The sequence below is a fragment of the Neolamprologus multifasciatus genome, chromosome 1 (assembly GCF_963576455.1).
Source record: "Neolamprologus multifasciatus chromosome 1, fNeoMul1.2, whole genome shotgun sequence".
In the NCBI taxonomy this organism is placed as follows: Eukaryota; Metazoa; Chordata; class Actinopteri; order Cichliformes; family Cichlidae; genus Neolamprologus; species Neolamprologus multifasciatus.
This window is the reverse complement of record NC_140439.1, coordinates 35,626,517-35,654,064: the sequence shown is the minus strand read 5'-3', so window position 1 is coordinate 35,654,064 and position 27,548 is coordinate 35,626,517. Positions and strand designations below refer to the sequence as shown.

At 39.2% G+C, this 27,548-nt stretch overlaps 1 protein-coding gene across 4 annotated transcripts; it reads left to right on the top strand.

Annotated features, from left to right (window-relative positions):
• Nucleotides 1–4,159: 4,159 nt before the first annotated feature.
• LOC146526172 (adhesion G-protein coupled receptor G1-like) lies at nucleotides 4,160–22,673 on the top strand. 4 transcript variants are annotated; one of them, XM_085181675.1, is made up of 16 exons: nucleotides 4,160–4,330; nucleotides 4,462–4,583; nucleotides 5,030–5,077; nucleotides 11,258–11,300; nucleotides 11,706–11,838; nucleotides 12,157–12,208; nucleotides 13,733–13,820; nucleotides 13,964–14,092; nucleotides 16,792–16,929; nucleotides 17,007–17,061; nucleotides 17,141–17,232; nucleotides 18,001–18,119; nucleotides 21,394–21,671; nucleotides 21,850–21,943; nucleotides 22,039–22,367; nucleotides 22,453–22,673. In XM_085181675.1, the coding sequence occupies exons 5-16, from the start codon at nucleotides 11,781–11,783 to the stop codon at nucleotides 22,575–22,577; spliced, it is 1,557 nt and encodes a 518-aa protein (XP_085037801.1). In that variant the 5' UTR covers nucleotides 4,160–4,330; nucleotides 4,462–4,583; nucleotides 5,030–5,077; nucleotides 11,258–11,300; nucleotides 11,706–11,780; the 3' UTR covers nucleotides 22,578–22,673. The 4 variants fall into 4 exon arrangements, with proteins under 4 accessions (XP_085037801.1, XP_085037676.1, XP_085037754.1 ...); XM_085181550.1 differs by having other exon boundaries at nucleotides 10,969–11,838; XM_085181628.1 differs by lacking the exons at nucleotides 4,160–4,330; nucleotides 4,462–4,583; nucleotides 5,030–5,077 and adding an exon at nucleotides 10,969–11,067.
• The last annotated feature ends 4,875 nt before the right edge of the window (nucleotides 22,674–27,548 follow it).

Here is a 27,548-nt window from a genome sequence, read left to right as displayed (position 1 = left end):
AGAAAGAAAGAAAAGAAAGGAAGAAAAGAAGGGAGCGAAAGAAGAAAGAAAGAAAGAAAGAAAGGGAGCGAAAGAAAGGAAGAACGAAAGAAAGAAAGGAAAGAAAAAAAGGAGGAAAGAAGGGAGTGAAGAAAGAAAGAAAGAAAGGAAGAAAGGGAGCGAAAGAGAAAGAAAGAAAGAAAGAAAGAAAGGGAGCGAAAGAAGGGAGCGAAAGAAAGAAAGAAAGAAAGAAAGAAAGAAAGGGAGCGAAAGAAAGAAAGAAAGGAAGAAAGGGAGCGAGAGAAAGAAAGAAAGAAAGAAAGAAAGAAAGAAAGAAAGAAAGGGAGCGAAAGAAGGGAGCGAAAGAAAGAAAGAAAGAAAGAAAGAAAGGGAGTGAAAGAAAGAAAGAAAGAAAGAAAGGAAGAAAGGGAGCGAAAGAAAGAAAGAAAGAAAGGGAGCGAAAGAAGGGAGCGAAAGAAAGAAAGAAAGAAAGAAAGAAAGAAAGAAAGAAAGAAAGAAAGGTAAGCATAAGCATAAATTACAGTAAATACTAAATATTGAATTTTATTTTGCAAGTGTCCAGGGTGCGAGGGGTCTTTGATGATGATGCTGGCTTTCTGTTGAAGTCTGCCAGTATAAATGTCTCTGAGGGGAGTTAGTATGGTGCCAATTGCCCACCCACGTGCAGTTTCCTCTTGTCCTCAGCGGTGCAGCAGTTGAAACAGAGTGTGCAGCAGTAAGTCAGAACGCTCTCGATGGTGGAGTGGTAGACATTTCGAGAGCCCTCTGACCTACTGCTGCACACTCTGGTTGCCATTTTTAGAAAAATAATAAGATGCAGGTTCAGGTTTCACTTCCTTGATAACCTATAATTCTCAACAGTTCCTGACAATTATGGCTTAACTTCTTCTTATCTGTTGCGAATATGGAAAGCGGGGACATTTGATTACTTCCTTTTTCTTCAAAACATCATCTAATAATAGTTATTTAGTTGCAAGTAATTAACTTTTGTTTCTGTGTGACTGTTATTTCATTTTTATTTAAGTATAACTGTATAAATAATCAAGACTAGCGCCTCAAGGTGCTTTATATTAAGTGGTGGGTGGGTTCTTTTACATTTTTAGAGAAGCGAATTGAGTCTAACAACAGATTAAATGCTGTGTTGAGGCTGTCATTTTTAGCATCTACATGAATGTTAAAACCACCCACAATAATTGTTTTATCTGAGTTGAGCACTAAATCAGATAAAAAGTCTGAGAAATCAAACAGAAACTCTGTGTAAGGCCGAGGTGGACGATAGATGATAAAAAATAAGACTGTTTTTTTGACTTTTGCAGCTAGAGTGGACAAGGCTAAGCATCAGGCTTTCAAATGAGTCTGTCTGGGTCTTTGGTTAATTAATAGGCTGGTGTTGAAAACTGCTGCCACACCGCCCCCTCGGCTGGTGTGTCGAGGGGGCGTTTCTGATGATTAGAATAACTCGGGGGTGTCGATTCATTTAAACTAACAAAACCATCCAGCTGTAACCAGGTTCCTGTAAGGCACAGTAAAACAATTTTTTGACCAATTATTAAGTCATGTAAGACTGCAACTCTGCTTCCTGGTCCCAACTCTGGATAGTCATACTTTGAGGGATTTAATAACTTTGGCCAGTTTACTAGAAATGAAAGCTTCTCCATCCAAAGCGGGATGGATGCCGTCTCTCCTAACAAGACCAGGTTTCCTCCAGAAAGTTTCCCAAATATCTATGAAGCCCACATCGTTTTTTGGACACCACTCAGGCAGACAGCAATAAGGAGAACATGCAGCTAAACATGTCACTCCTGGTCTGATTGGGAAGGGAACCACAGAAAGCTACAGAGTCTAACATTGTTTTGGCAAAGTACAACACTGATTCAGTATGTTTACCCTTACCCTTGTCTCAGAACAGAATCGCCAGTTACAAGGGTTTGATCCCTGGTGGGTGTGTCACCCAGTGGGGAAAAGTGGTTAGACACTTGAACAGGTTGGTGGTGAACCTGGGGCTTCTGTTTAAGATGCTTCCTCCTCACCATCACCCAGACATACTCTTTCCCCATAGCTAGCCTGGCCTCCAAACCAGCAGCTTAAAATTACTCATGAACCTCATGACATCGTAGAAAAAAGATTGCCATGAATCCACTGACCTCTCAACCAAAGCTCTGCTAAGAATGTGTGAAATTCTCAGCTCAGATGGTTAAGCACACTTCAACCAGGTTGGGCAGAACGTTGAATGGCCTTCTTACAGCATAGAGCTATTTGTGGAAGAGTGAATCATGATGTGGATTACACTTCTACTCATCAAAATCATCTGTCTATTTCACAAGTTGGTGTTGAGTAAACTTATGATGTAATTGCTGCAATGCTTACAGTTGTGTCCTTACAAGATGAGTAACACTAACTGTTAGCAGCTCCTCAAAACAACAAAAAAAATGAAGTCACTTACACTTCTCTCCCACCAGGTCGCAAGGACGTCAACAGTTTCACAACACAGAACCCACTGAGTAAGTGGTGACCAAGCAACCAAACATCTTGCTGTGCATTTGTCTCTGAATTCAGACTTCAAAATTGTATCAGCTTCAAATCATGTTTAACTGAGTTATTAAAAATCAACAGATTAATTAAATCACCAGACAGTCATGCAGGAAAATGTGGTTTGTGTGCTTTTAGAGAACTTCATGTTTTTAACTTGGTTTTAGCGCAAACAGACAAAACATGTTCATCACAATCCTGATTCTGAATTTTGGATGCTTCTTTTTGAAGCTTCAAAATCTGTATTTTAGGCCCTGCAATGTTATATTTTTCGAAGGCAGAAGTAAACTTTCATGAAAGGAAGCGTGCCGTGTAAGTTACTAGAGGTCCATCCTGGAGGTCCAGCCTGGATCAACAGATGCAAGAGGTGCTGCTGTAAATGATGTGATCAACTCTCCTTGTCTTTGAAAAGAGTGATACTGATTTTAACACCGTATATGTTTCACATTGTATACATATTTTTCAACAATACAATGTGATTGCATAATGAACAAGCCGCCAGTAAAACCACAGTTTCCTTCACACACACAAAAAAAACCCAAAACACAAAAGCCTGATAAATCAGACACACAAAAAATAGTTTCCTTGTGCAAAAATGTGGTGTGAGGATTAGAACTTCAGGTGCCATGACATGCAGTGTTGCAATTACTGCTTCTGGCAGTGATATTACCATTACGATTACTAAAGTAATATGGTTAAAATATGTGATCAATACATGAATAAAGAAATCTGCCAGTACACTATTTAACCTATGTATCCCTATTAAATAATTTTATTTATATATGTTTATATATATTTATGCTCATTTTCCTTTATTCGGTATTCCAACTCTGTAACTTGCAACTTCTGTTGGTGCTGTGCTACTGGAAACTGAATTTTCCGGAGGAACTCACCCGAGGGATTAATAAAGGTTTAACTTATCTCATCTAATCAAATAAATTCAAGAAAACTAACACTTTAATACATAGAACAGGAACTGAAACCAAAGAATATTAGAGAACATTTGACAATAAAGAACAACTAAGAATCAAGCAACCATGAAAACTGATGAATAACTATGTATAAATACCTTAAAAACGAGCAAAATTAACGAAAAAAAAAATGCAGCAGCCAGAGTATCCTCTGCTCTCATTGGTTGTTTTTTGAATTGGTCAACCTGAAGTTCAGAAATGTAACGAATGAATGAATGTTATCAACTTTTTTCCCTCTTTGGTCCTACTTTGCTGCAAATCACTTCTTCTCCCTTCTCTATGCAGCTTCTAGTCAACTGAACTGTATAACCAGTGTCTGGTGAGAATTTGACAAAGTCTGACAGTTTAGAGATCGAGCATCAGCATTTTGTACCAGCTGTAGTCATCATAACAGTGCTTAACCAGCCCATTACACAAAGAATTGTGGTAATCCAGCATTGCTGGGTTAAAAGTATAGATTCTCAAGATTAAGGTTACTGGTGCAGACTCATATTTGGGTTTTTTTTGTTTGTTTTTTTATTTATTTGCTTGGTTTTTTTTTTCATTCAGAGCAATATCTTTTTAAATAAATGTAATGCTGTCAAGCCACATTCCAGCATTTACCTTTTATACACACACACACAAACACTGGCAAGGTTCTTACACTAACATTTTTTTTAACATTTTATCTTATCTTGGTTGTGGTATCTAATGATTCAACTGAAGGTAATTCTTTCCCTTGTCCAAGTTTTCCCACATAGGTTGCAACAATTTGCAGGATCTCAGGTGTTTATGGCAAGTACACTCTAAAACTAGGGGATGTCAAAAATGGCAAGTTCAAAAGCACAGATGTAAAAAACTATCAGTGGTTTTGATTTTAAATATGCAATATGGTTAAATATGGTGGTTTGACTATGCACAAATACATGCTGTTACGTTAAAGAAACTCACTTTATTTTTTTATGTCTTTAATAATGAGCAGACGCTGGATCAGCATTGAGTCTGAACAAAGGTGTGTGCTGGGATTACCTTGGGGGTTGGCCAGCACTCCATACGTTTCACTCCCTGGGATCCACGTATTCACCGTGTTAAACTCACCTTAAGGTTAGTAGGTAAATCCTTATATGAAGTGTGCACAGGATGAAGTATGCTAGAAGAATTATTAATCTTTAATAATGTGCGGCTTTGGCTCAGAAAGCAATGTTTCATTAGTCAAAGACTCTTCAGAAAATGATGAACACCAGTTTAAACAACTGCAGCAGAAATGTATTATCCATGACCTATATTAGGTGTTGACTGTTGACTGATGAACAATTATTTTATTTTTTGATTTATTTTATATGAAATCTTATTAATATTATATCAGTTTTGAAAAAATACAGCTATGATTCTTATGGTTGCATTATTTTCAGATACGAGAAGGCAAAGATTTTCAGCAATTTAACAACAAATCACTTAATTTAAAAAAAATTAATGTGTTGTTGTATTATGGCTTAGATACGTTGGTGTAGATGGAAATTATAGATGTCCTGCACTCGTTTCTCATTTAGAGCATTTACTTCCAATGCCCTGTCAGATCCCATTCGGCTTCACTGCAGGTCAGTTTCTCAGTGAGGTGTACACTTTCAGGTATTTTCTTCTGGCTTTTACTTTTTCATTAAGTCCAGGATGACTCAAGCAGAAATATTTTGATCACAATATTGAAATTCACACTATTAAGCCTTCACACTTAAAAATGACACTTTAATGATCAGCTCTGGGAACTGTCATAAGGTTTGAGGTTTCTTGTTGGTTTCATGAACTAAAACCAAATGTAACCTCTTGCTTCAGTGGTTTGGGTGCAGTGATTGTTGTCGGTCCCACTGTTCTAATAAAGAGTGAAACACAAATCAGCTTCACAGAGCCCACACACCCTCTCAGCAGCTGTCTCAATGAGTATTAGGCACCTCACTAGCAGCTTAAAAAAATTGCCACCCTAAGATTGAGGAGGCTGTAATGACACATCATGACTTTACAGCTGATTGTGAAACATGAATGCTGCGTGACAGCTAAGTGGAAACATCAGTTTTCATGGTTTGTACACATGAAAACCAATACTCTGACTGGTTTGGACTGAACTGACTTTTTAGTAAAACGGGGCTGCAGACGTCATCTGATGGTATCTGAGAGGAAGTGAAACTTTTATAAACTTCTATGAAACTCCACAACAGAGTTTCTCTGGAGTGATCCCTTGTGCACAATATTTTCTGTGTGCTTTTGGTTTTGCTCGTGCCTCTAATGGCTGATTGTTAGATTCTTAGATTCAATTTAGACTCCCTAGTCTTTATGCATTTGAAATACTAACTTCAAGTGATCAAATGAAATGAAAAGGCTTTCTTTCCAATATGGAATATAGAGCTTTTTACCCCACTTCACATTTTCACTTTAGGCTCGTTGATTCAGAACAGTACGTAATATGACAGATTTCAATTCAATTAAGCTTCACGACACCTTATATTGTAAGGCAAAGACCCTTGGAAGGAAAACCAAAATATGTAAGCCCTCTGTAAGCAGCACCTCAGCATAAAGGAAACAGACAGGAACAGATCTTCAACAGAAGCCATCTGCTTTTGTGGTTCCAAGTGAGGGGAAATAGAATTCAATTCAATTCAATTCAATTTTATTTATATAGCGCCAAATCACAACAAAAGTCGCCTCAAGGCGCTTCATAGATACAGAGAAAAACCCAACAATCATATGACCCCCTATGAGCAAGCACTTTGGCAACAGTGGGAAGGAAAAACTCCCTTTTAACAAGAAGAAACCTCTTGGCTGCTACTTCAAAGCACATTGTGCGCTGTCTGTCCTGCGTGCTGCACAACATCATTCAATATTTAGTATTTACTGCTGTTTACACTTAGCTAGATTAATGCGATGGTGTTGTGTATAGTATGTTGCTTTGTTTTGTTTTGTTTTTTTGCTTGTTTTCTATTCTTTTTCTCTCAACAGGTGATCCCGGAGATTTTTTTTTTTTTTTTCCCCCTTTCCCACTGTCCCTCTCCCCTTCTGTTTTTCTTTTCCTTCCTCTTTCTTTCTCCCTTTCCTATCCCTCACTCATGTCTGTCCCGTCTGTAACAACTGAAAATAAAATAAAATAAATAATAAAAACAAAGGTCGATCAAATGGACCAATACGGCAATGCCATGATGATCCATTTGGCAAAATAAATCCATTGGGTATCCTTGTTGGTCTTCAGACAACAATTCTGACGGCTAAAGAACCAAATGGGACAGGCAGAAAAAAAAAAAAAAAAAAAAAAAAAAAAAAAAAAAACAAGAAGAAACCTCCGGCAGAACCAGGCTCAGGGAGGGGCGGGGCCATCTGCTGCGACCGGTTGGGGTGAGAGAAGGAAGACAGGATAAAGACATGCTGTGGAAGAGAAACAGAGATTAATAACAGATATGATTCAATGCAGAGAGGTCTGTTAATACATAGTGAGCGAGAAAGGTGACTGGAAAGGAAAAACTCAATGCATCATGGGAATCCCCCGGCAGCCTACATCTATTGCAGCATAACTAAGGGAGGATTCAGGGTCACCTGGTCCAGCCCTAACTATATGCTTTAGCAAAAAGGAAAGTTTTAAGCCTAATCTTAAAAGTAGAGATAGTGTCTGTCTCCCGAATCCAAACTGGAAGCTGGTTCCACAGAAGAGGGGCCTGAAAACTGAAGGCTCTGCCTCCCATTCTACTTTTAAATACTCTAGGAACAACAAGTAGGCCTGCAGAGCGAGAGGGAAGTGCTCTAATAGGGTGATATGGTACTACAAGGTCATTAAGATAAGATGGGGCCTGATTATTTAAGACCTTGTATGTGAGGAGCAGGATTTTGAATTCAATTCTGGATTTAACAGGAAGCCAATGAAGGGAAGCCAAAACAGGAGAAATATGCTCTCTCTTTCTAGTCCCTGTCAGTACTCTTGCTGCAGCATTTTGGATTAGCTGAAGGCTTTTCAGTGAGTTTTTGGACATCCTGATAATAATGAATTGCAGTAGTCCAGCCTGGAAGTAATAAATGCATGAACTAGTTTTTCAGCGTCACTCTGAGACAGGATATTTCTAATTTTAGAGATGTTGCGCAAATGGAAGAACACAGTCTTACATATTTGTTTAATATGTGCGTTGAAGGACATATCCTGGTCAAAAATGACTCCAAGGTTCCTCACAGTGTCACTGGAGGCCAAGGTAATGCCATCCAGAGTAAGAATCTGGTTAGATACCATATTTCTAAGCTTTTCAGCGCAGAGTACAATGACCTCAGAAGATAAAAAAGAAGAGCACATAGAGATAAGATGGGCACAAACTATGAGAAGGCAACATTTTGTGGCACGCAGTAGCGCCGAATTGCTCTGTGCATCATGGGAAGTCCCCTAGCACAGGAAATTCGGGGGTAGCTCTACACTCTTTTATACTATACTATTTTCAGCAGTGCCATCCTCTGCTCAACGGACATGGTAGCTTCATAGGGCTTTATAATTATTTTAGCTGCTGCTGTGTAGCTTTATCTATATGAATAAAATATTTTTAAAAATGTGATTCTAGATTGAAAAAGTAGTTCTAGATTGTTATTTTTTAAATCTGTAATATGTAATATAATAATTTAATCTGTAATAATCTGTAATAATAATATTAAGTAATAAGTAACCAAAAATATCTACCATTTTCTGCCCACACCCACATGTGTCTGGCCATATCTCCTGCCACCTTTTTTATTCAGCTGACTCCCATCAGCAATTAGAAGTGCTTAAGGCCAGAAAAGGGTGAGCTCTAGTTCCAGAGAGCCATGCTGGTGTTTGCAGCTAGTGAGCTATGTGTGGTGACTGGTTGCTCCTGCTCGATGGGGAGGAGTGTTTGGTGATTAATCCTTTTTTTACTTACTTTTAATTTACTGACCAACTCCTGAGTTTCTTTAAATGGTGATAACGGCTTAACCGTCTCTTTTAGTTCAGTTATTAATAGAAGAATTACTAAAACTCTTTAACTCTGCCCTGGTGGTCCTCCCAGTAGGTCTTGGAATAGGAAGTGCTAATTCTCATATCTGCCACTTTCACACACAACACAAACTGCTCCAGTGCAAGCTGAAGGTCACATGATGAAGCCAATAGAATCACATCATCTGCAAAGAGCAAGGATAAAATCATTGGGCCACCAATCAGAATAGAATCAGAGTACTTTATTAATCCCTAAGGAAATTATGTTGGTTACACTTGCTTCAAGGCAGTAACAGTGACAGACTAAACTATTTAAACAATACAAAATGTTACAGATTTAACAACTTAAGAAATAGCACTAATATATACAAATCACTCGATTAAAAATATCAACATTTAACAGAGGTGTTTATAAATAAATATCATATTTATGCATGCATATCATATTGAGAAGAATATTACAGAGTAGATAAAAGCGTGTGCAAAAGGTTGTAACTATTGCAGTGTTTACAGTGTATTAGATGGAGGAGGGGTATAGGGAGATGGCCATGGCCAGGAAAGATGTCCTGTGCCGTTCAGTGGTGCTTTTTGGTAATCTTGGTCTCTCACTGAATGTGCTCTGTGACTAGCCAGCACATCATGGAGCGAGTGGGAGGTAATGTCCAGCTTTGTCCTTATCTTGGACAACATCTACCTCTCAGACACCACCCTAAATGAGTCCAGCTCCATCCCCACAACATTACTGGCTTTGCGGATCAGTTTATTTAGTCTGTTGGCATCAGCAACCCTTGACCTGCTGCCCCAGCATGCAACAGCATAGAGGATAGCACTGACCACAAAAGACTCATAGAAAATCCTGAGCATCAACAGATGTTGAAGGACCTCAGAAAATAGAGACAACTCTGGTCCTTCCTATAAAGTGGAGTGGTGTTTTTTAAAGTGCAATTTATTGTCTATGTATACTCTGAGGTATTCATAGTCCTCCACAATGGCCATATTGACCCCCTGGATTGAAACAGGGGTCAAGGTTTTCCTGGTTTTCCTAAAGTCCACAATCAATTCCTTGGTCTTTGCCACATTGAGCTGCGGGTGATTCTGCTCACACTACGTGACAAAGGAGTCAACCACAGCCCGGTACTATATCAGAGTGGGTAGTAATAATAGAGTGGATAGTAACAATAATAAACATCATCATCATCATCATAATCATAATAATAAATTTTATTTATAAAGCACCTTTTAGTGTCGCATGCAGCTGTGGAGTTAGCAGAGGGAGGAACGTAAACAGCCACCAACATTACAGGGGTAAATTCCCTGGGCAAATAATACAGCCTGAGTCCAGCAGTGCACAGTTCAAAGTGAGGACAGGAAATGCGTTCTTTGATTGATATGTGGGCAGGGTTGTTGTTGTTAACAAGAATGGCAAACCCTCTCGTTTCTGCTTACCGCTCGCGGCGCTGCAGATATCCTGTTCATAAAAAGATTTTCTGTTCATAAAAAACTATGAAAACTATGAACAGAATCGTGACAAAGGGCAGCCCTGGCGGAGTCCAACACCCACCGGAAACAGGTCTAACTTACTTCCAGTGATATGAACTGAGCTCTATTATTTATATTTTTATATTTGTACAAGGACCGAATGGTCTGTAAAAATGGGCCAGACGCACCATTCTCCCGGATGGCCTTAATAAAACAGCAACTGATAATTTTCTTTCATGTAACCATAGCAACACAGTCTCCAGCTGACAACTCTCAAACTGATTCAATGCCTGTCATGTCACGTGGTTATATGCTGCCTGTGTGAATATTTCTATCATAACTCAGAACCACAACTTGTTACGTGATCTTTGAGATATTTTGGAAAAAGTAAACATTCTCATGAATCACCTTCTCCAGTGAGGTGTCATTCTTCCCTCTGCCAAGAACATAATGAACATTATTATTATGAAGTAGAAAGCATGATATTAACAGCCAAAATATAGTGAAAAAGTACCACATGTACATTCAAAAAGTACTTTAGTTGCAGTCTAGTGACCCCTGTCAAATAGATAAGAATGTTTATACGACCACATAGTGATAACTCATCAATGTGAGTAATTTATTCACCACATATGTGATAAACAATTTACTGAACTGTGAATTCTGCAAAGCTAAGCTTGAACATTCAAAGAATATTAATATAGATATGGAAACGAGCACAATAGCTCTGTTGTAATGAAATCATCCTGCACATGTAACTTTCCTGGTGTGCTCCTCGGTGATGCAGTTTTTAATATTACAGAATTTTATGCATCATTTATTTAAGACTTGAAATGGAGCTTGCAAAAGTAATCTGTTTTCAGCTTTACATTTGTCAACTTTCTTAACTTCTACACGTTTAAATCTTTATTTCTATTTTTTTAATCTTTTCTATGAGGTGTCTTGGGTTTGGCTGGATTGTTGTCATCATATTTTGATTGTTCATCACAAATTGTTCATCAATTTTGAACAAACTGTGAATGTCTTTATTTTCTCGTGGACCAGTTAACCCACAAAACAGAGAAGCAGAGAATACTTTCTTTCCTACCATTACTTCAAATGATAAACCCGGAATACCACAAATCTCTTGCATCCAAAACTTAGGTAAGCCTAAAAAAACACTACTAACTGCATTTTTAGAATAAAACATTAACTATTCTGAATAGAAATGAAATACTATGTAAAGAGAAATACGTCAGTGAGAATAGAGAAGTAATATACAGTGCAGACCCGTAACCTTCAAAGATTTAATATTCAAAGATTTGCATCTTATTTTGTGTGCTGCAACCTGTAGAACTGGTGTGGCGCAAGCTCCTGTTTCACTTCCTCAGCAAGCTGTAAGTATCAGTATTTCTTGACCGCGGTCACTTGACCTTTTGTTTTCTACACAGGAAAACTGTATGATTTAGAAATGTCCTCATCTAGATGTCATCTAATGTCAGCCATTCAGTTACAGCACAAATATTTGTATTTGTTTCTAAGTTATTATTTTTTTAAAATACATAAATTATTAGAACTGTCTTCACAGACAGACTCTTACATGGCTCTACTGTTTTTCTACACAGTGTACCAGTCTCTCTTCTCAGTTAATATTTCTGTGAAAATTTAGAGCAGAAGCTTAAAAGTATTTGATCATTGTGAACTGCCTGATGTGAGTCATTTCCTCATCTGAGCTGTGAACCACAGGTCTGTTAAAGCATGTGATACATGTAGATGTGAAACTCCCATTTGATCTCATTCAGCAAACATCAACCAGACAGAAAAACACCCTGTGGACCTCTTACAGCAAATCTATATCTGTTGATGAGTGAGACGCAATGTGGATGATACTTTTTATCACAACAACCCTCTGTTTTTCTATGTCCCGAGCTGGTGGTGAGTAAACCTACCATGTTATCACTCTTATGTTGAAAGGAGTATACTTGTGAAGTGAATACCACACTAAATATCTCAAAGTTATGAATCCTTGAAAAAGTAAAATTACCCCAGCTTCTTTGTTACCAATAGCTAGTAAGGACTTTAAGTCAACCAGTTTCACAAGTGCTGATCAAATACTTGTAAAATAACATCTTGTCTCTCATGTGTCTCTGGTGTTAGATGCCACTTAGACGTTTAATCAGCTTCCAGTTTTGTTTAAATATATTCATTATGCTAATTTTGATCCTTCCATTCCTGTGTGTTTTACTTTGACAGACTTCTGTGAAAATGTTCTTGATGAATGCCGAAAAAGTGAATCATGGATAGGGTAATTCAACTTACTGTACATATCACATTCCTGTTTTTGAAAATTATATAGTTAAATGTTAGATAAAGTGTTAGTATACACCCTTTAACATATAAATCACACACTGATACTGATGCTGAGAGCAAGACCAGTCTTATCTGAGAGGACAGTGGAGAAATGAGTCACAGATCTATCAACTAGAGCAGGGGTGGGCAACTCCAGGCCTCGAGGGCCGGTGTAATGCAGGTTTTAGATCTCACCTTGGGTCAACACACCTGAATCACATGATTAGTTCGTTACCAGGCCTCTGGAGAACTTCAGGACACGTTGAGGAGCTAATTTAGCCATTTAAATCAGCTGTGTTGGTTCAAGGACACTGATCTAGAGGAACACAGTGTAACACTTTGGAGTAAACATAATTTTGTATTATTGTTTAAGTGTATTGTGTAAGCTGGTGTTTGTTAAACTTAATACAGACTTGATTCATCTAGAAACATTATTTGGATGATAATTCTAAAATTTTAGCTGATGCTCATATTTCTTGATTTAAAGAGCTCAGACGTTGGCAGAAGTGCTGGAGATGGCGTAAATCATAAGACTGCGAACCTCTGTGTCCTCTTTCTCTCACTGTTGACTTTTGTCTCTACTTGTCTTTTTTACTGTACTTTTTATATTGTTTTTTATTTTTATTTTTGCCTTGTGTTAGCTGCTTGGATAGATTTAGGCAGCTAAAAGTTTTCAGTTAAGTTTAGTAAAAATTGTGAACTGGGTTAAAATACCACAACTTATGCCTTGTCTTATCATTTCTGCAGCTCATGCATCAAAGAACCAACTGCAGTAACACTGCGGTCTCTGGCATGGCAGCAGCTTTGTCTGAATGTCTCACGTTGTTTTCCTGTGAAAGACAACATCATAGTATTTAAAAATGTTCTGTGTACCAATGTCTTCAAAATGTAATTAACATAGCTTTTTTGGCATTTAAATATATTTATGTTTATCAAACTATGAGGTTCTTATGTATTAGTAATGGTTAGATGTACGAATCCAGATTAGTTGGTAAAAAATGTAGTTTAGTCACTAGTTTGGGTTAAAATAAGCCTGTTTACTTTGAAAACTAACCGGTTAGACAGTGCATTCAAATGTTACGCTGAGGGCTCAAGGTTAAATGTTTATGTAAAACAGGATTTTATAATCGTCGATGCCAAAGGTAGCAGTGTCACATTTTGAAATGCCAAAAGACTTAACAAAGCTGTAGAATTTGATATATGATAATATGAACATTATTATTAAATTATTGTCAGAAATTTAAATTAAAGCAGTACAAGAGAATTTATTTTTGTTCAACTCAAGTTCTTGCAGTTTCATTTTTTCTCCTTTAAATGTATAGCCATAAACAAATGAAGTAATCAAATAACAGAGAAAGGTCCACTATGAAATAATTGATCTTACTTCTCATCTCTTTGCATTAGTTTGTCTTTTTTATCCTCAGTTATATCCCTGTTTGCATGTTTATATATCTGAACTATATTACATTTCTGTTGGTAGTTGTTATGAGGACAAAATTATGACCTGCAAGCCAAGAGGCCGCTTCATGAGAGGCATCAAACAACTCAAAGTAGACTCGCGTCAAGAGGTGAGGTCGTTTGGAGCTGAAGTGCTTTTTAGAAGTGAAAAAGTTACATTTGATCTGAATTTCTGTATTTTTGTATTAATGAACTCTGATTACTGACAACCAACACATTTTTTTAAAGTTATGTTTTCGTGTATGCTTTTTAGGTTGATGTGAGTCCTACATTTGAACATAGAGTTCACATCCCATCATCAGCTCTACAAGAAAGCATAGGAAATGTGTCTGAGGTGGATGTCCTGGTGGTGGCCTCTGTAATTAACAGCAGTTATTTTAAGGTTGGTAACGCTAAAGGCAACAGAAAAAAAACTTACATATTTCCACGAGCTCTCTTCACAATCAGCTGTTGCTTATTATGAAAACTGATTAAAAGTTGCTCCTTTAATAAGTTGTCCAATTACGTTTCACTGAGGGCCACAATGAGAAGTGTTTGCTTTAATTTAATTTCAAATTAAAGTTTGTCTTATATATCTTACAAATTCCTCAACCAGTCTACAAACAAAGTTAACCTTTATTTCAGTAATGCATTCTGACTACAGTTCTATAAAAAGCCTGCCATACAGCTAACTCACAACAACATGCTTCACAAGCATGAGTCCGAAAGCTTCTGGAGCATTTACTTTTGTCCATACACATAATTTTACAAATCTTACAGAGCCTGTTTCACAGGCCTGAACATAACAATGAAATTTGTCTTTACAGCTCTATCTCTTTGAGATTGAACCTGAAGAAGTGTTCTGGGTTGTATTTTCATTAATGGCTCAGCTCTCTACCATGAATGTTTCACAGGGGTCTAATCGAAGTCTGGACTTAAGATATCCTGCTTGAGATATTTAAACACAACTATATACAAACCATTCATCTTCAAAAATCCTTGTTTGACTGAATTAAAACAATTCTGCAAAGTAGACTGGTGTCACGGCTAATGGAAGGTAGGGACTCAAGCACGGAGCTCTGGATGCAAAGCAGACAGTGTGTTTATTTACAGTGCTCAAATACAGTCTTAAACAAGAAAGAAGTGCGATTCTCCAAAGGTGATTTTCTCCCAATTCCCAATGGTGGTGCAGGTGAGTCTCTTCAGTGAAAATCTGTGTGTGCTTCTCCTCCCGAGTAATAAAGGGAGGGAGGGAGACACACACTCGCACACAAGCAGGTCGTCCGGGGAGGACCGTCCGACCGTGACAGCTGGGACAAATTCCTCCACAGCCATGTAAAAAAAATTGTTGACAATTATTGCAAAATAATAATAATAACAATAATAATAATAAGCTTTATTTATAAAGCACACTAAAAACCAAGGGTATGCCAAGGTGCTTAACAAGTAACATAGAGAATAAAAGAAAGATAATAGAAATAGAAATAAGACCAAAGCAAGTACTAAGTATGCAAGCAGATAACTGTCACTGATACATAGAAGCAGCAGATACACAACAAACAAGGAATTAAATGAGCATAAAAGTGCATAATGTAAAATCATAAATGAAATGTTAACTAGAAGGAAGGGCAAGATTGAATGAGTAGGTCTTTAGTCGTGATTTAAACAGTGCAATAGAATCAGAGGCGCGGATAGCGAGAGGGAGGTTATTCCACAGTACCGGGGCAGCCAGAGCAAACGCACGGTCACCCCGAGACTTCAGCCGAGATCTGGGTTGGGTCAGAAGTAGTTGAGTAGCAGCTCTAAGTGTTCTAGCAGGAGTATGGGGCCTGAGAAGTTCACTAGGATAACTCAGCGCTAATTTATTAATAGTTTTGAACGTAAGAAGTAATAATTTAAATTGAATACGGTACTTTATGGGCAGCCCGTGCAAGCCAACTAGAACAGGTGTAATAGAGCAGAATTTCCTGGTACCAGTCAGGAGGCGGGCTGCCGCATAGAGATAAGGCGCAGTTGGTGGAAGCTAGATCTCACTACAGCAGACACTTGCTTACTGAGTTTGAACGAGCTATCCAGCAGTACACCCAAGTTACAAATATACCAAAATGCAAAAAATTTTCATAACACTGTAGTTGTGGCACTTCAAATTGCAGCTGCAACTAGCCAACATTTTCAAAAAGAATCTTAAAGTGATGTGGAAATTAGTGGTGCAACGGATCACGGTTGATCCGTAATCCAAACCGATCCCACTCCACGGTTCGGCACGCACGTGATCCGAAGATTCGAAAAAGAGAAAAAAAAAAGGATGTGTATGGTGCGCGTGGTCAGTCTGTCAAGCGATAGTTATGGCCAGCGTTAGCGGTCCAAGTGGAGGAGCAGAGGAGTTTGCGGCATTTAAGCAGCCCTTTGCTGCCCAGTCGGGAGGCCGTATTCCATTGTGCAAAATAAGGGGTTTAAACTATGATGAACATGCTTGAGCCACGCTATCATATCCTGTTGCACGTCCACTTCAGTGACAAGATTGTACCCAGGCATGTATGAGCAGGAAAAGTTTAAAGTTATGGCTGAACTGTCCCAGGCATCTTCTGTTGCCCAACTACAAATGGGTGGAGCTCCAGGGCAACGGAAAGCTACGTGACCGTGACCGCTCATTATATCACAGTGGAGTGATACCAAGCCCTGTACTGCCCTATATTGCACCTTAATTAGTTTTTATATAGTTACTATAGTTATAGTTACTGAATTTCCCGGAGGAACCCACCCGGGGGATTAATAAAGTTTCATCTAATCTAATCTAATCTAATCTAATCTAATCTAGTTGCATGGAATGAGTCTTGAGTTGAATGTTTTAATAGCCAAAAAAAAAACTTAAATAAGTTAATAAATAAATGTTAAAATTCTTTCTTTTTCTTTTTTTTTTTGCTGATCCAAAAATTGATCCGATCTGTGACTTAAAACCGTGATCCGATCCGAACCGTGAGATTTTTGATCCGTTGCACCACTAGTGGAAATGTAACTACAAGACCTCTGCTAGGAATAAAGTTAATTTTTTTCCAATTAATCTCACCCTAACATGAATGTTATGTATCATCCTTCTTTCAGCTGACTCCTCCCCCAAAAAACAGGAGAGGGGTTGGTCTGGAAGTATTTAGGGACTCAGTCATATGTGTGCGGGCAGGAAACCGTGCAGTCGAGAATCTCTCACAACCCATCACGTTAACCTTCAAACACAACAAAGAGGTAAAAAGACAAAAGTGTTGGACGAACATCTGAAATAGAAAATGTAACAACCTGTTTACCGTTCATTTTAATTCCAGGTTGAAAATGGAACGTGTGTATTTTGGAAGGAAACATCAGCAAAGGATGGAACAGGTACTATTGGAGATGTCGATCTTCAGTTTGTTTGTTTCTAAATAAAATGACTCAGCTACTCAGAATGTTTTCTTTATAGGTTACTGGAGCAATGAAGGCTGTGACACAAATTACAAGGCACATGAATTTATTTGCAGCTGCAAACGTCAGAGGTTCTTTGCTGTGCTTGTGGTGAGCTGAAAATCTCTTCCTACGTATGATAAAAGCCTTTGGCAAACAACGTGTTTATCTAATAAATGTTTAACAACTGCTACTGTTGATAAACAATTTAAATTAAGGAGCTGTTTCAAATGTATGCTGTACTCTTACTGTGTAAGAACACAACAACAGACAGAGGGAAACACAGAGCTCAATCTGACAAAACGAGACAGGGAGGAAGCAAAACTGGAAACACTGAGCATGGAGGCGAGACTGTCAAAGCAAAACGGGAAACAAGAGACATAAACAAGCACTGTGACGTGGAGACATGACTTACTAGGGAACCAGAAACATGAGACAAAAGTAACTAACCATGGGACACAGAGAAGGCACAGTAGAAGAAAACTAAAGACTAGGGATGATAAAAATAACACAAGCAGAAAACCATAAAGAGAACCAAAATTGTGTAAAACATCAAATCAAAGAAAATAACTACAAAAACACACTTGGTCACAGACCCAGTACGGTAACAAGCACACCTGTCACTCTAAGACCCACACGCTTAATTTTAAGCTTTGCCAGCACATGGATGACTTCTACAATAATTCACTCATCATATAATTGTGATGAAGGGTGAACCAACCAACACAGTCCCAAGCATTTATTGCTCCAACATGTAAACATCTCGCCATTTTAACATGGGAATGGGGAAATTTAGGTATAGATGCTCCTGTACAGATGTCCATCAAACATGTGAATGTAAATTACATTTCAAAACAACTTCATCTTTTTATGTTGCAGAATCCAGGAATATCGGTGACAAAAGCTGATGCCGACAAGCTAAACTACATCACTTACATTGGATCAGGACTCTCCGCCCCCTTCGCACTGATCAGTTTGTTCATCTATATTTATCTACAGTGAGTAGATGTCATATTATTCACATTTAAAACTTTATAGTTTTCAGTTCCCAATTGTGATCAAATAAGAAACTGGAGAAAATAAACAATTTGCAAGTGACTGTATAAAAGCTATTCAGTTTGTTAGTGACAGCAGCTCAGTGATAATGTCTGCTTTATAAAACAACTGTTGAAAGTGAATTTATCCACAGTTCCACTTCAGCACTATATCCTGATTTACATATTCAGAGTGAACTGCTTTGTCTCACACTGTGAAGTTCCACATTATTCAGTTGAACAGAGGTAATATGCTTTATGGTTCTTTAGTCAAAGAGATGAAAAATATGTTATTAAAAACATATTATTATTGGATTTATTTAATCAAAAAGTGTTTTCATTCTAAAGTCAAACCACTGTAACACAGTCACGTATAGAATCAGAACAACAATCAGAATGTATTAATCCCAGAGGGAAATTGAGTTGCCATAGCAGCAAATATGCAACAAACATCAAGCATTCATATAAAATGAAGTGTAGAGATTGAGATACTGAAAGGTAAATATTAAGATAAATATAGAGGTATCGGTATGAATAAATATATATACATTTAAAAGGGACACACATATGTGTGTGCGTGTGTGTAACACGCCCCTAGTGAGAGGGCAGCCAACAGATTATATCTGGTCCTGAAAAAATCAGGTAAATGATGAGATGGACGACAGGTAGTTTGTTTTCCTCTCTCGCTTCTGTCAGATCTTTAATTATACACATTCATGTGTTCGAAATCGGTTACAAATCGTCTGATTCTCTTTATCTCACATTCCCAAAATCAGAATAAACTTAAATAATATAAACAAAAATCTAAACAGTGATTTGTAGCTCTGAGTAACAAACAAGCACACTCTTTTTACCCACACATAGTTTAATAAAACAAACATTCCTGCACTGTACCTTATACTAGTGGCTTATCTGTGTAGTCAACATCTCCACATCAACATTGCAGAGCGACCAGAGTTGTTATTTCACTAACTTTAGTCAGTTACAGTGGCAGCACATCAAACTGTCTCTGTGAATTCACTAACTCAAATACACGGGAGCCGTGTTGTACTTTTGAGGGAGACTTAAGTTTAAAAAAAGACAAAGCCGAAGGCTACACGCAACTCCAGCATGCGGCGAGCTAAGCTAGCTCCTCCTGTCTTAACCGTAACAGATTTCAAAGACCAAGACAAACAAATAGAGATCCCACCGAGACAAACGAATCGTCAGGTTTAACTTTTACTTGGCATGTTAATTATGTGGACCACATTCATTTTTTCAGTTCAATTAAATTTTATTTATATAACGCCAAATCACAACTACAGTCGCCTCAAGGTGCTTAATATTGTACAGTAGATCGTACAATAATAGATACAGAGAAAAACCCAACAATCATATGACCCCCTATGAGCAGCACTTTGGTGACAGTGGGAAGGAAAACTCACTTTTAACAGGAAAAAACCTCCGGCAGAACCAGGCTCAGGGAGGGGCGGGGCCATCTGCTGCGACCAGTTGGGGTGAGAGAAGGAAGACAGGATAAAGACATGCTGTGGAAGAGAAACAGAGATTAATAACAGATATGATTCAATGCAGAGAAGTCTATTAACACATAGTGAGCGGGAAAGTGACTGAAAAAGAAACACTCAATGCATCATGGGAATTCCCCTGCAGCCTACGTCTATTGCAGCATAACTAAGGGAGGATTCAGGGTCACCTGGTCCAGCCCTAACTATATGCTTTAGCAAAAAGGAAAGTTTGAAGCCTAATCTTGAAAGTAGAGATAGTGTCTGTCTCCTGAAACCAAACTGGAAGCTGGTTCAACAGAAGAGGGGCCTGAAAACTGAAGGCTCTCCCTCCCATTCTACTTTTAAATACTCTAGGAACAACAAGTAGGCCTGCAGAGCGAGAGCGAAGTGCTCTAATAGGGTGATATGGTACTACAAGGTATTTAAAACAAGATGGAGCCTCATTATTTAGGACCTTGCATGTGAGGAGCAGGATTTTGAATTTAATTCTGGATTTAACAGGAAGCCAATGAAGGGAAGCCAAAACAGGAGAAATCTGCTCTCTCTTTCTAGTCCCTGTCAGGACTCTTGCTGCAGCATTTTGGATTAACTGAAGGCTTTTCAGTGAGTTTTTAGGACAATAAGGCCACAGTAAGGACAGTAAGGAATAATATCCACATGTGGCCTTATTACTTACTAAACTGAATAAAACAATTAAATGATGAGACGGTCGACAGGTACTGAGTTTTACTCTCGCTTCTGCTAGATCTGATGAAGAGCAGTAGCATTACACTAAACCATCTCACTAGGGCGGAGGTGCCCCCTTGTGGCGCAACGTGGGATCTCAGAACATGTTGGCTCTCCAACAAAAATCACAAAATTAAGGCTCTTGTTATGGACATGTACAAAAATTAAATCACATAATATGACCACACATTATAGTGTTTCATGTGCAAATATATGTCATGGAAGAATGAAGTTATGTTGTGAAAGATCAGATAGATTTCACAAGTATAACCAGTTTAGTTATGCTGTGACAAAGTCGGTGGAACACAAAACCAGTTCGTCATAACTGATCACATTTCTTCTGAAAGTCTAGCAGCTCACAGTCATGGGGGAAAATGTTTAATAAATTGATCATTATCAAGCTGTGGGTATTAATCTGCTTATATTTACCATTCGATGGGAGAGAGCAGCTCAGTGTGGTTTGTGGCAAAAACCTCTGAGGACACAAATACTGTGCTGCTTATGAACTAAAGGGTAAAACTTTTACTACAGATATTTTTACTAACTTTTGTCAGGGTGGCCTATATAAAGAAATGTCTCTATATCTGAGCATTTATAACAGTTTCCTGTAACAGTTGTCTCTGCAAAGACTGATGAGCGTGTGAGGTTGCAGAGATTACGTCACAAAAGCTCAGTTGCTGCTTACATATTGGGAACTATTTTTTTTTCAACATGTTGATACTGGTATAAACAAAATGTAACCACTTCCCCAGAGACATCTTCTGTCAAATAGCCTCAAAGAAACACTGCTACGAGGGTGATAGTATGGTATTAAGTGAACTTTGTGGCTACATCTAGTTAAGAGACCATTAGAGAAGTGAGGCTACAGCCTCTTGGCCTTTCTTACATATTGTTTTATCTGCTGCATTAGTGTGGAGTTATTACCATCATCTCACATCTAAAAAGTCAAGATAATATCCACTATCTCCACAGTTGGCAACAAGAGAATAATTCTGTTTCTGTTTTAGTCGGCGGCATCCTGAGAAATCCATAAGTCTGCACATGCAGCTAACAGTGGCGATGTTCTGCCTCCATCTCACCTTCCTGCTGTCCAGCCTCCTGGCCCAACTGAAGGAAAAAGAGGACGGCTCATCTTGCCTGGCACTGGGTCTGGTTTTACACTGGTCCCTGCTGGCCACCATGACCTGGAGTGCTCTGGAGGGCTTCCACCTCTACCTTCTGCTCATCCGGGTCTTTAACATCTATGTGAGGAGGTACCTGCTCAAACTCAGCCTGATTGGATGGGGTGAGTGTCGTTTAGGTGGGACGCTGCTCTGCAATACACTGTCACAAATCTTTAAATGAAAGTGGATTGTGTTGAAGTGTTGCAGCAGCATTGAGAAGCAGAGAAACAGTGATAATAATGCCTCACGCTGTCCTAAAGAACATTCAGCTGACATGAATTCTGTCTTCCATGTTTTCAGGTTTTCCTACACTGGTTGCAGCTGTTTGTGGGATTTCACGTGTTTATGGCAAACACACTCTGAAATACAGGAACAGCAATTTAACACAACACATGTAAGAAACTATCTTTGGTATCACTTAATATTAGAGTGAGCCAGGAGATTTTATTTCTAAGCAAATCCATTTCTTATGTCTTTATTAATGAGCAGGTGCTGGATAAGCGACGAGTCTGAACAAAAGCTCCTCGTAGTCAGCTACATCACTACTGTGGCTTTTCCTTTCTTCGTGGTCGTGTTCAATGCCTGCATGTTGGGGCTGGTGGTGTTTAAGATTTGGGAGCTAAGAAGGGGCGATAGAAGCTTTGGAAGCAGCAGTGACTGGAAGAAGATAAACAACGAGAGAAAGAAGAGGTTATGGAAGGACTGTGTCACAGTGCTGGGCCTCAGCTGTGTGCTTGGGTTACCTTGGGGGTTAGCCAGCACTACATACGTTTCACTCCCTGGGATCTACGTATTCACCGTATTGAACTCCCTTCAAGGTTAGTATGTGATCATATGTCAAGGATTAACTGGACTTTGATCATCTAATATAATAACTGACAAACTATGTCTTTCTCTTCACAGGTGTATTTATTTTCCTGTGGTCTGTGGCGATGGCCTGGTCAAAGTCTCAACCTGAAAATAACTCATCAATCAGAGACTCTTCCTCTCAGAAAATGATGACTACTAGTTTCAACAGCAGAAACTGAAAAGACTAATGCATTATCCATGACCTATATTAGGTGTTGGGCTTCTATTGATATGTAGTTCAGTATAACTAACAATTAAAAATATATACAAATTTAGATGTGTTATTTCTTCCTTTTTGTGTAAATACTATGTAGAAATTTTGAAGAAAATACAGCAATTCTTGTGATTTTCTGTTTCCTCTTTCTGTTTCATCATAACTTGGCTGTAATGAGTGGCTCTTTGAGTTGACTTCCTATCTGTTGGAAGCAGTGCAGTTATTCTACTCTGACCTCTGGCAACAACAAGGCATTTTCTTCCAGAGAACTGATGCTCTCTGGATATTTTTTCCAGCTTATTCTCTAGAAACTGCAGAGAACTTAGTGTTGGAAAATGCCAGTAGATCACCAGTTTCTGAAATACTCAGGCACCAATGAGCACACCATGCTCACACCTCCGTTCTGTTTCTCAGTTTAATCATGAGAACATCATCTTCATTATTCCTTCATGCCAATATGCATTGAGTTTGTTTGTGTGTTTTGCTTTTTAGATATTTGCGTTAATGACCTGTTGAACTAGTGTACCTAACAAAGCGACTAGTGAGTGTAGTATTTTTTTTTACTGTTTTTAGAGATTCTGTGCTAATAAGAGACAATAAAAATGACATTTTGAAGACACAAATAACATTTCCATGTATTACATTGTATACTAGATGACCTAATAGTTTTGACAAATTTTGACAATTTTTGACAACAATTTTCTTCTAAAATAGTATTCACTTTATTTACTGTTACAGTTATATGTTAGGTTTTCCACAGCTTAATATTTACTTTAAAGCAGTCTTCAAAAGGAGAACAGAGCGGAAGAACTCCTAAAATGCAGTATTCTGTAAGAGACAAGGCTGTTAAATGCACTTTAGAACAGCACACAGCAACACTACATATGAGCGGGTGGAGGGAGGTTTGGGGTCTTCACTCACCCCGGTTCTGTTAGCCGTCAGGGCTGGGGGCCTGGGAGGAGGTGCTGGCCGTCAGATTGGGGTCTGGGCCCGTGGGCACGCCACTGCAACCCCCTCTGGCCTCTGCTCCGTAGCTGCTGGGTGACCTCTCGTTTGGGGCTCTACTCAGCTCTTCCCAGGAGGGTGGCACGGTTCCTCCCCTGGTGGTCCTCCTTGGGTCCTCGTATTCTGGGGACTCTGGATGTCTGGGGCCTGGATCTCCTCCATACCTGCTTCATGCCCCGGGGGACGGGGCTATGGCTCCCCACACTCCCTAGCAGATCGTTACATGGAGAAACCTTTGGAATACAAGCATGCTGATCCACACAGGTGTGCACACGAGTGTTCACAGACGCAAACTACACCTTTCGTGGCTGCTGCCTCAAAGCACATTGTGCGCTGTCTATCTTGCGTGCTGCACAATAGCGTTTAATATTTAGTATCTACTGTTATCTACTGCTAGCTAGTTTATTGTGATGGTGCTGTTTTTTATTATGTTGCTCTTTTTTGTTTGTTTTCTCTTCTTTTTTTTTTCTCTCCATACAGGTGATCCAGGTGTTTTGTTTGTTTTTCTTTCTTTCTTCCCCCCTTTCTCACCGTCTCTTCTCCCCTCTGTTTTTCTTTCTCTCCCTCCAATATGGCAAGGCCATGATGATCCACTTGGTAAAATAAATCCGCTTGGCATCTTTCTTGGCATCTTTCTTGGCCTTAAGACAACAATTCTGATGGCTAAAGATCCAAAGATCCAAAACGGGACAAAAATATATATATATATATATATATATATATATATATATATATATATATATATACATAAATGTAAAAGGACACATATGTTTCCAAATATATGTCATGGTGTAAAAAAGTGACAGGGTGCGTAAAGATGTGATTAATTCTGTTCCTGTACATGTGTGGCTCTGACCCAAGTGGATAATTTAAAGAGTCTGATCGGAGCAGGAAGGAATGATCTCCTGTAACGTTCCCTCAGACAGCGAGGTTGATGGAACCTGTTGCTGCTAGCTTTCTAGTGTGTTATAAAGGGCGTGGGTGTCATTGTCCATTATTGTCAGCAGTGATGGTAGGCATCATATATTAGGATGTGATTCCATATTAGATTCTTGATGAATGTGCGTTGTTGTTATTCAGCCTGCTTCTATGTGACCCTTTTTAACTTTACGCACCTGCCCCTTCAAACATCTCTGCAATAGTGATGTGTCGGTCGCGAACGAAATGGCTCTTAGAGCCGGGTCTTTGACGTGAACGACGCGAGCCGGCTCCGATTTTTTTTTTTCCTTCTCTCACCCTCTCTCTCGCACTTCTTTTCCGCTTCACTCCGCACCTTTGCGCTGGGCACGGGGGGGAGGGGCGGTGGGCGATCGTGGCTCAAGAGTTGGGAGCTCGCCTTGTAATCGGAAGGTTGCCGGTTCGAGCCCCGGCTTGGACAGACTCGGTCATTGTGTCCTTGGGCAAGACACTTCACCCGTTGCCTACTGGTGGTGGTCAGAGGGCCGGTGGCGCCAGTGTCCGGCAGCCTCGCCTCTGTCAGTGTGCCCCAGGGTGGCTGTGGCTACAGTGTAGCTTGCCATCACCTGTGTGTGAATGGGTGGATGACTGGATGTGTAAAGTGCTTTGGGGTCCTTAGGGACTAGTACAGCGCTATACAAATACAGGCCATTTACCATTTGAACTTGTGTCGAGGGGAGTTGTTTTTGGAAGCTAACTTTATCTTTCCATTCCATGTGGTGGGTAGCATCCATATGCTAGTCTAGGCAGTTTTATGAATATTCTTGTTACCTGATGAGTCAGTTTGAATGTGTTGAATGTGAATCTGTTCTGTTTGCATTGGTATCCAAAAGTTGATTCTGTTCATCTGGACGTAGCGTTTTCTGGAAGAAACGTTTCGTCACTCATCCAAGTGACTTCTTCAGTCTCAGCTGACTGCCGCTTTCCCCAATCTTATAAACAGTACATTTGCATAATGACTGAAACCAGCCCACTGAAGGAACAATGGGCTGGGAGGTCAGTTCCTTAATCATAATTATGCAAATTCTCATGACCATTGATCAACAACCACTGACCAAAACCCATTGATCAAAGACCACTGATCAATGGCCATGAGTCCCATTCACAGAGAGTTGGGGAATGGCTGCAATCACAGCATTGTAAGATGGCGAAAGATGTACCCTTAGGCCCCCTCCTCGATTCAGAGATGGTCTTTCCCTTTTCACGTAAATGGCCTCCTTGACTCCACGCTCAAACCAGCGTTCCTCCCTGTCCAGGATGTTACATCCTCATCCTTGAAAGAGTGTCCACTGGCCTGTAGGTGTAAATAGACTGCAGAGTCCTGGCCTGACGAGGTAGCTCTTCTGTGTTGTGCCATCCTCTTTGCCAGAGGTTGTTTGGTTTCCCCGATGTATAAATCCTGGCAATCCTCCTGCACTTAACAGCGTACACTATGTTACTCTGTTTGTATTGGAGGAGCCGATCCTTGGGGTGGACCAATTTTTGGCACAGCGTGTTTTGGGGTTTAAAAGCCCAAAACATTATAAAAAAAATTATAAAAAATTATAATTACAAAAAATTACAAAAAATTATAAAATAATAGAATTTTTCTGAATCATGTGTTACAAATGATCTTTGTGGTTGGTATAACGACTTCATGTAAACTGGAGGTCTTATACACGACAAGGCAGAAAAAATGGAAGAAAATCTAAAATATGAGGTAAATTAAAAAAAATATTCCACAGAAATAAGTGGTGAGAACCAGAATTTTAAATCCAATTTGTATTTGTGTTATTTTTTGAATACTGCACAAAAATGTTAGATAAATAAATAGATACATAAATAAATAAATAAATACTGATCAGTATTGGATACTGATCAGTGGATACTGATCAGTGGCCATCGCAATTTGCATATTAGTGATCAAGAAACTAACCTATCAGGTCCTGACTAACCACATTTTTTGCTTCTGTGGAATAGCTGAGGACATCGTTTCTGGTGTCATCTGCAAACTTAATGATGATGTTAAAACCACTGGTAGGTCTGCAGTCGTGGGTGAAGAGGGAGTAGAGGAAAGCGCTCATCACACAGCCTTGTGGTACACCGGTGTTCATTGTGATTGTAGATGAGCAGTGGTTATCCAGCCGGACATGTTGGGGGCAGTTGGTCAGGAAGTCCAGTAACCATTTGCACATGAGGGAACTGATGCCCAGGTCTGTCAGTTTCCTGATGAGTTGTGAGGGGAGGATTGTATTGAATGCTGAAGTCTAGAAACAGCATTCTGGCGTAGGTGTTGTTGTTGTCCAGGTGTGATAGGACAGAGTGCAGTGCGATGGAGACTGCATCCTCTGTGCTCCTGTTCTGACGGTATGCAAATTGGTGGGGGTCCAGGGTGGGGTGGGCAGGATTTGAAGTGTGCTAGGACTAGCAGCACTTTGTGATGATGGGGGTGAGGGCTACTGGGCGGTAGTCATATAGACACTTATTCCAGTGTTTATAAAAGCTTGACATATACATTGTGTCACCATGTGTTATAACTTTCAAAGCTGTTACTGTTAAATATCTTGACTCACTCAAACAGCACATCAGTGAGTGCTTTTTCTTCAGCCACCCTTTTCATTCACTACGTGTTTATACACGTCTCTGCATTTAATCATTAGTTATTATGCTCATAGGGAGTCATATGATTGTTGGGCTTTTCTCTGTTTACTGTATTATTGTAGGAGCCTTATTTCTTGGCATCTGGTTACTGTAGGCTGAGTTTAATGTCCGGACAATTTTAAGTGTAAGTGATGCTTTTAGAGACCTGAATGTGGTTAAACCAACTCCCTATCATCAACTACACCAATGACCTGAGGCAGAAACACCAATGTGTACAGAAAGAGTATAGTTTAAACTTGGACTATCTTTTGATAAAAGCTATTTACTTTAGCCACTTACATAACTGTCATATTTAAATTTCAGCCTGTTAAAGAAGCTTCTGTCTTTATAGCTG